We start from the raw sequence: 8,862 nt of genomic DNA on the forward strand, positions 1-8,862 counted from the left end.
CAGAGAAACACAGAGCCCGACGGAAAAGATCAAGGTTTCTGTGGCTGTGTTTCTATGAGATGTCAAGAAGGACACGCCCAGAGACAGACGTCAGTATGGCCTGTCAGGGGCTGACGGGAGGAGAGACAGGAGACAGGGCCGCATGGTGTTTGGGGGCGGGGTCACGCAAACATCTTCTTGCACCAGATCAAACTGGTGACTGAGACATCGAGTATTTACAGTCCAGTGAATCCTGTATTACTAAAGGCTCCATTCTATGTTCCAAGAACTTATGCCATTAAACAGTAACGCAAACCCATCCCCATGGTTCCCTGTGGATCCTTTTCACCTTAGAAGTTGCCCCGCGTCCCCGTGCACTTTCATGGGACGCAGGACCCCCACCAGGTCCGAGATGCGCTCCGTGCCCTGTGCTCAGGGCTCAGCCCCTGGTGGGGTTCCCACCCTCACTCCTGAGAGGGGCTGAGACCAGGACACAGGACGAGCTGCCACGTTCCTGTCTCCTCTCAGTCGCGGCTCATGTGCCATTAGGCCAAGGACGCCCTAGAGCTTCTGATTCCCCCTCACGGCTTGGGGGACACAGATGTGGCTTCCCAGTGGCCCTTCCTGCCACACGTCTCTCATGCCCGCGTCTAAGTCAGGCCCCAGGAATGACTCCGATGGAGCCTCTTCGTGTCCCAGGATCTGCTGACCCTCCCGACAACCGTGAGGCTGAGCTTCCAGCCTTGTGTGCAATGAGGGGAAGGGAGAGGGGGGTGACTGGCTCACACAGACGGTCAATAAACGCTTCCCCGTGTCTTGGATTAAAACCTGCGAATAGTCTGCAACGAGGGCTTTTGCCCAGCACATGGCGGTGGACTGAGCAGGGTCAGAGGGCGGGTTATCCCCTCCCAGAGCAGGGCCCTGAGGAGGCAGACATGCCCCAGGGGCCTGGAACGGAGACCTGCAGAGAAGGTCTCCTGCCCACAGATGCAAGGGAGGCAGAGAGAGGAATCGCCAGGGACAGGCAGAACCACACGCCCGGCCAGGGGGGGCAGGTGGATCCGGCTGTGGGTGAGGTGACACTGCTGTAACCCTGGCCCCACGACGGCGGCCGTCCACGGGGCGGTCAGTCCTGGGACGGCCCCATTGGCTCCCCAGGCCACCCAGGCAGAGAGGGGAGGGGCCTCAGCTCTTCCCTCTCCTGCCCCCACACGATGAACACACCCCCACTCTGACCCGGAGCCCCCCTCTCTGCCAACCAGTCCCCTCCTCAGACTCGTGCACGTCAAGGCCCAGGACATCCTGTTGGCGGGACCCCGACAGCCTCCTCTCTGGCCCCCGGCAGACCCGCCCTCCCAGCTTAGGGGCTGGACTCTCACGCACCTGAACCTCCCTTTCCCGGACCCGCCCCGCACAAAGCCTCCCCCCAGGTCCCCAGCGGCTCCAGCAACACCCAGGCAGCTCCGCCTGACGGTCCCTGGGGCTGCAGATCGGGCTCAGCTACACCCTCCATCCCAAGCGGAGCCAACGCCTCCCTGCCCACCAGGCCCTTCCCATGCCCACCTCCCTGCCAGACTCACACCTGGGTCAGACCACACTGGGCTTCTCGTGGGAGCCACCTGAGCTGCCCCGCTCAGCGCTGACCCCGCACGCCTCCTAGACCAACATAATGACAAGACACACTCCTGCTTCATCTCACTCCGTGTGAAATAATTCACTGTTCGGGGATTTCCGTTCCATCTCTTGAGAAATGCGCAGAAACCTCTAAGGTTGCTGATCGGCTCCTCACTTTGGTGTCCGATGAGCGTGGCGGTTTTCTCGGAGGTTATCGTCCACGCCTCACTGCTACGCCTGTGCCCACAGAGCGGCGTCTTCTCAAAGCAGCGATCGGCTCACACGTTCCTTCACTGCAAAGGTTTCCACTACCTTTAGGGTCTCACAGAGGAGCCCCCCCAGGGAGCGGAGGCCCCGGGGGACCAGGGCACAGCACACCCTGGTGACTCCCAGCTCTTAGAATCACCCCACTCTTCCAGCCCATTCCTCTCAGCCCCGTGCTGACCCCTCGGCGTCCGGCTCCCTCCCTCCCCTGCAGGCCGCCTCTCTCCGGGACATCCACCTGCTATGGAGTCTCTCTGGGCTCCGTTTTTCTCCTTCTCTGAGAGTTACCTTCTCTGAGAGTTACCGTAACAACACACACAGCCTCCGGTGCCTAAAGAATTGTGTTGCCTGAGGTCACCGGTCAGCACGGCATGTGCCCAGGGGAGGATTCGGTCAGCTTCCCCAATCCTCCGCCCGTCTGGACAGAGCACTTGCTCGGTAATCATCGGTTGGTTGCCGGATGGAGAGAGGCCGGAAGGACCTTTGCATTTGCATCGTCTCAGGAAAAGGAAGTGAATTGCCCATGGTGACGCGGGTTCCAGAAACGGCAGAGTCAGAGCTGGAACAGAGACTGGGTGCTCCTGAGTCCTGCCCGGCGTCCTCTCCCTCTCGGTCCGGGGCAGGCGTCGCCCTCTGGATTTGGGAGGCACATGAGGCGCAGGCAGAGCGTGTGGGGTCTGCTGAGACTCAGACGCCGCCCCCAAGGTCCCAGAGTCTGATGACTCCCCCACCTCCTTCAGGAGAGCAGACTGCAGCCGAGGAGGACACTGTGAGTCGACACAGGAGCCGCACCCTTGTTGTACCCTGCGTCTGTCTGTGCGGCTGGGCACCTGGACATCGGAGGTCACCTGCTCCGCCGGGAACCCTGGGAGACAGCGTCATGACCCTGACCTTCATTGCTCTGCTCTCTCTCGGTGAGATTTGGGGAAAAGGGAAGGATGGGTCCCCTCCCCTCCCTGGCCCAGCCTCGGGGGGCGCAGTGGAGGCAGAAATTCCATGGGGAAAAGATATTGGCTCAGGCCCAGGTCGGACCCCAGCGCTCGGGGCCCTGACCCGGTTGGAGCCTCTGCGTGTGGGTTGAAGGACGATCTCACGGGGACTCCATTCCAGGGCTGTGTGGGGGCCCCTGGGACCAGGTCCGGGCAGGTGAGTCCTCCCCCTGACCTCCTGCTTCAGCACAATGACCCCTGGGCCGCTGGGGACACACAGTGGGTCTGCAACGATGGTGACCAGTCTGGGAGGGGCCTGGGAGTGACAGCTGGGGGAAGTGCGGGGAGAAGGGCACCCCCTGACACCGCACGTCTGAACCCTTTTCAGAGGCCCTCCCCAGACCCTCCCTCTGGGCTGACCCGGGCCCCGTGGTCAGCAAGGGCAGCCCTGTGACCCTCTGGTGTCAGGGGTCTCTGCGGGCTGATGCCTACTATCTGTATAAAGAGAGGGGCTCTGAGCCCTGGCGTACGAGGATCCCACAGGCCTCCACCAACAAGACCGAGTTCCGCATTCCATCCACGAGCTCACACGATGCAGCGCCATACGAGTGTGTCTACAGGGCTGGGCACACCCTGTCTGAGCGCAGCGAGCCCCTCGTCCTGGTGGTGACGGGTAAGGAGGACCCCGGTCCTCTCCCCACTGCGGGCTCCCCTCGGAGGCTGAAGGGAACAGAGTGGGGCTTTAGGGGGGCCGCACCCCTCCCAGCCTGCAGCTGGGGAGGGTGGGATGATGGCCCCTCTAACTCACATCCTCCTCCTTCAGGAGAGTTCAGCTCACCGTCCCTCGAAGCCCAGCCAAGCCCGGTGGTGGCCTCAGGGGGGAACGTGTCCCTCGTGTGTAGCTCACAGTCCACATCTGGCCCTTTCCACCTGCTGAAGGAGGGAGGGGCTGAGCCGCCCCGACACATGGCATCGCAATGGAGTTACTCACCCAGGGGGTGGCAGGCCATCTTCCCTGTGGGCCCCGTGAGCGCCTCCCACGGGGGAACCTACAGATGCTACGTTTCTCGCAGCTCCTACCCCAATGTGTGGTCACATCCGAGTGACCCTCTGCGCATCGAGGTCACAGGTGAGGTGGCCCCCTTGGCTCCATTCTTTCCTGTGCCCCAAATATCTCATCTAAATCTTGTTCTAGTAAATCCCTAGGGATCGTAGGGTCAGTGACGTGGGTTTATTGGGGACAGAACCACAAACAGGAGGCTTAGAGGGGGACACGTGAGGACTCTCCCTGCAGCCCCAGTGGAGGGGGGATGGGTGTCCCCTGGCTGCCAATGGCCCTTCTCCCCAGGCCTGTACAGGTCGCCCTCCCTCCGGGCCCAGCCAGGCTCCCTGCTGCTGCCTGGGGACAGCCTGACCCTCCAGTGTCGCTCGGAGCCCGGCTTTGACAGATTCGCTCTGACCAAGGACGAGGGGCCCACACCCCCTCAGCGTCTCGATGGGCAGCGCAGCCCCGACTTCCCCCTGGGCCCTGTGACCCGCACCCACGGGGGCCGGTACAGGTGCTACAGTGGACACAGCCCCTCCCATGCGTGGTCGACCCCCAGCGCCCCTCTCGACGTCCTGATCGCGGGTGAGGAGCCCTGCCCTGTCCCCTGTCCTGACTGTCTGCTCAGGGTCAGACCGGGGTCACCGTGGAGGTGTTGGGGCCCAGGAGAGGGTCCTGGAGCAGAGGCGATTGGGGGCTGAGGTCTAGGGAGGGAGAAAGGGGAGGGAGGGGCATGGCTATATCAGATGCCACCCAGAGGGACTGAGAGGAGCTGACAGGGGTCGCCGACAGCGTCCATGGGGAAGGACGTTGTCACTCACCTCAGGGCGCACGGCATTCGAGGCAGTGACCCTCTGCACAGCACCGCCCTCCCTCCCCAGGAGCGGACAGCAAACCCTCCCTGTCGGCCCGGCCGCCGCCCCCGGGGCCCTGGGGAGCCAACGTGACCCTGCTGTGTCGATCGGAGACCAGGGCTGACACCTTCCACCTGCACAGGGAGGGCTCCCTGGACCCTCCCCTGCAGCTTCGTCTGCAGGACACGGCTGCCCCCTCGGAGGCCACCTTCAACATCAGTCCTGTGACCTCGGGCCACAGTGGGACCTACAGGTGCTACAGCTCCCACAGCGCCTCCCCCTTCCTGCTCTCACATCCCAGTGACCCCCTGGAGCTCCTGGTCCCAGGTGAGGAGCCTCTACCCCACCCATGTCCCCATGGTCAGGTCAGGACCCTGTTCCCCCGGGGGACTTTGGTTTGGATCAGGAGTGAGCGGGTGAGAGAGGGAGGGTCAGCCTGTGGGACTCTCACCTCCCCGAGGGATGGAAAAGCCAGAGCCACCCCTCTCCTGCCTCAGCCTCATCCTCATCCCTGAGGCCCAGACAGCAGCCAGGTGCCCAGGGAGGCAGGGGGAGGCCTCGGGCAGAGCCCAGGCAGGAAGGGCCAGAGGCGCCCATCCCCACCCCCTCCTTCTGCAGCGCCCAGGGCTCACGCAGAGACCAGGACCAGCGTGGTGACTAGCAGAGGCCTTGCTCCCAGGAAAAAACACGATCACCCGCCCTGGCTCACTAGTCTCCTAGGGTCGCTCGGGCCGGGCAGAGAAGCTGGGGGAGATCATTGGGCCCCCAGGCCCTTGAGGCTGACAGGTGACAGGTGGGGCGGTCATGGCAGGGAGAGGTGCTGCGGTCCCTCCCAGGGGACAGGCAGCCAGGCTGAAGGAGGCAGAAGGCAGCCTCCACCCTTCTGGGACCCCCTGGGGCTCTTGGGTCAGGTGAGGGACTTCTATTCCATGTCCACTCAGGGAGCAGACCTGTCCCAGGACAGCTCTGGGCTGGGGTGGGAAGAAAGGGGAAGCAGGGAGGCCATCAGCACAGGGATTGCATCCCACACGAGATGGAGAAGGCAGGGTGTACCTCCCAGTCTCCATGCCGGACCACAACCTCTGACCTGTGCAGGAGGAGACTGAAGAGTGTGAAGGGCCAATATTGGAGGAAACACATGGGACTGTAGGGGACAAGGAGAGGCAGGCACAGCCCCACATCCTCCCCTGGTCCCTGTCTCATGCAGCACTTGGGGTCTGCAGACCCTCCCCACATGGACGAACTTCATGTCTGTTGGGCACCAGACTCCCCTGAACCTTAACGGGACACAGACTCCATCTGGCTGCTGCCTGTTTCTCAGGTTATGCTCCAACATAGCAAATCGTTCAAACGATTTGTTTCCTCAGGTGCTAGGGAAAAGGTGGAGACTTCAGGGAGGGGCCTCGCGTCTCAAGGAGCAGTGCGGTCCCGGTCTCGGGGCCTGTGTGGTCAGCGCAGAGCACGTGCTGGACGGGGGAGGCTGGGCCGCGCAGGTGGGAGAGGGAGCAGGCGCCTCTGTCCGTGGTGCTCCATCAGGGCCCTGCGTCCTCCTGGGCCCTGCGGAATCAGGCCCACGTGGGACATACACTCAGGGGAGCCCTCATTTCCGGGTCCAGGGGAGCGGGGGCCACTGGGAGTCTAAGCGGAACTGGAGCTGCCTCAGCCTCCTGAAGGTGAATCCTGGCGACAAAATCCTATCCGTGGGTAGGACATGGTTCTCTCCTCTAACAAAGCAGAATCCGATCCAGGACTTGAACAAGTGCGATCAGCTGAGAACTCTGGGGCCGGTGAGTCCCTGTGGGAGAAGGAACAGGAGTCCACCCAGAGCTGGTTCCGTGTCCACGGGGAGCCACTCTCGTGACGAGGGTGTGGAGAGGCGGCGGGATTCCCGCTCAGCTCCCCTGAGCCCCGGGGGGCGGCCGGGGCAGGGCGACCTGCAGAGCCGCCCCCATCAGAGCTCCTGTCAGCGCCCCTCCCCCCTCAGGGTGCCCAGGGGTTTCCCGGGATTTCCTGTCTCAACTGAGCACAGCCTATCTTACATCAATACATAGCTGTATTTTTGTCCATGTGTTTACTTCAACAGTTGATTCTCTTATTTATACTGGCTGCTTGTTTCTTAACAATCTCACTATCTAGGCTACACACTCGAGAAACAATTAGGTCTGTTCATTGCGGTGATCCTTCACCCCAGAATGACAGCAGAGTGTATTGTCTAGCTTCCACCCTTTGTATTCTATAGAAGACATCGATATATAGAAGGAAAAAACGTGATGTGAAAATATATGATCCTAACTCAGAGACACAAAGAGCTGCCTCAGGGGGGACCCTGAGAGGTAGACCCCACCCTTCTCTCCTTCCTGCTCCTTCATCTCAAGAAAAGCTAGGCCCAAAGGTCACCTTTGTATCCTTGTTAGATGCAGCCAAGATGCCAACGATGCTCATCTCAGGGGAAGCGACGCGCATCACAGGTTACAGGGAATCCCTGCAGGTCGGGGAAGACACGACGTGGCATTGCCACGTCTCCTCTCCCACAGCCTGCGTGTGACTGATTCTCAGGGGCAGCTGACACCTGGGACCATCACAGAATCAGTCGGACTCCAAGAGCGGAGAGGGAGGCGTAATTCTCAGTCACGGGGCGAAGGGCAAACCGTCAGGTCTACTCTATTGAACTCGGGTGACGTGGACAGACATCCAGGGAACCTGGGGCGATTGTGCGTTACCCTGACCTCTCTGCCCTCTCTGTCCTCCACCTCCAGACTCAACCGCCCACGACTACACAGTGGGGAACGCCGTCCGGTTGGGTGTGTCTGGCCTGATCCTCCTGGTCCTCGGGGGGCTGCTGTTTGAGGCTTGGCACAGCCAGAGAAGACCCCGCGACGCGGCCAGGAGGTGAGCACAGGAGACAACAAACCCACCCTCCAGGAAGGCAGACGCTGGGAAAGAGTCTGATGATGCCCAGAAGCCCTGGAAGAAACCGTGGGAAGCGTGGGAAAGTGTGTGCAGAGGCCGTGGGGGCTGTGGGCGTGGCCCTCGCGCGGGGAGGCGGCGGGGCTGCGGCTGCGGAGGCTCTTCCGCAGTTAAACTGCGGTCGCCTCCCTTCCCGCCTCTGCTGGGTTTTGGAGGTTTCCCCCCAAAAAAGCCCTCACTTGTGGCACTTGCCTGATTCCTGGGTGTCAATGCTTCTCGAGGGCGGGACAGCCGCCCACCACCCTCCCCCGGAGCCCCCGTCATTCTCCCCACGCCCACCAGCCGCACTCAGTCCCGGCCGCGCACCCTGTCGGACCTGCCGGCGGCGCTGAGCTGACTGGGCTCCTTCGCCCCGAGGTGCTCAGGGCCGGCTCCGGGGGCGCACGGGGCGCTGTGGACGGACCGGCCCAGAGCAGCGGCTTCGCCGCCGGCCTGTGTGTGCGCAGCGCGTCTCTCCGGGGCCCGAAGCCACGGCCGCGCCCCACCCGCTGGTCGCCAGGGTCCTGACCGGCCTGGGTGGGGCGCGCGGAGTCCTGGGAAGGCGCTGTGACGGCCTCCCTGTCGCCATCCGCGCGGTCCCTGTCCTCACGCACCTGGTCCCGGTCCTAGGCCTGCGCCGCCGTCCCCAAGAGCCACCTCTGCCCCTTCGGCGGCTGTGCTAAAGCCACCACTAGTCCGTGCCCCTCCTGTCGCCCTGCGAACGCACACAGGTGAGCGCCCTGTGCCTGCGCCACGCCCGGCTGCCACAGATTGTTCGCGCCGGCGACCAGCTGCCCGCCACCACCGGCTGCACTCGGGGCTGAAGCGCTTCCCCTGCCCCCTCTGCTCCAAGCGCTCCGCCCGCAGCGACCACCTGTCCAAGCTCGCGCGCCGCCACCGCGGCTGCCACCGTAACTGCTCCGGAGCCCGAGGCGGAACATCTCACCCAGCGACTCGCTGCCCGCTGCCCGCAGCCCGGCCGTAGCCCCGTGTAGCCCGCCCGGACCTCGCCCCGCCCAGAGCACCCGCAACCGGCTTCTTGTCCCCGCCCCCTTCCAGCCGTCCCCTGAGGGCCCCTCAGATGAGTCTCACCTCCGCAAGGGAGCAAGGAGGAGGCCTGAGGCTGGACTGCGGTCCGCGGAGCCTTGGCGATGGCCGTCCGGCATGGGTGGCTCGGACCCGTGTCTGGAAAAGCCATGAACTAGTTGTTTTTAACATAAAAAAACCCACA

The 8,862-nt window shown here is 63.1% G+C and overlaps 1 protein-coding gene across 1 annotated transcript; it reads left to right on the plus strand.

Moving 5' to 3' along the window:
- Window positions 1-2,228: 2,228 nt before the first annotated feature.
- LOC129082479 (leukocyte immunoglobulin-like receptor subfamily A member 6) lies at window positions 2,229-8,616 on the plus strand. Its single transcript, XM_054588174.1, has 9 exons — window positions 2,229-2,295; window positions 2,598-2,771; window positions 2,968-3,003; window positions 3,175-3,459; window positions 3,610-3,915; window positions 4,135-4,416; window positions 4,713-5,012; window positions 7,442-7,574; window positions 8,262-8,616. The coding sequence occupies exons 1-9, from the start codon at window positions 2,229-2,231 to the stop codon at window positions 8,614-8,616; spliced, it is 1,938 nt and encodes a 645-aa protein (XP_054444149.1).
- The last annotated feature ends 246 nt before the right edge of the window (window positions 8,617-8,862 follow it).

Source organism: Pteronotus mesoamericanus, unplaced genomic scaffold (genome assembly GCF_021234165.1).
Source record: "Pteronotus mesoamericanus isolate MK-2021 breed Mesoamerican mustached bat unplaced genomic scaffold, CSHL_Meso_final scaffold_128, whole genome shotgun sequence".
In the NCBI taxonomy this organism is placed as follows: Eukaryota; Metazoa; Chordata; class Mammalia; order Chiroptera; family Mormoopidae; genus Pteronotus; species Pteronotus mesoamericanus.

Excerpts from the sequence above, each read along its gene's own strand:
- LOC129082479 (XM_054588174.1), top strand. The coding sequence starts at position 2,229 with ATGTGCCCAGGGGAGGATTCGGTCAGCTTCCCCAATCCTCCGCCCGTC. Across the intron at positions 2,296-2,597 it reads CTGGACAGAGCACTTGCTCG|GAGAGCAGACTGCAGCCGAG; the intron begins GTAATCATCGGT and ends CACCTCCTTCAG. Across the intron at positions 2,772-2,967 it reads CATTGCTCTGCTCTCTCTCG|GGCTGTGTGGGGGCCCCTGG; the intron begins GTGAGATTTGGG and ends ACTCCATTCCAG.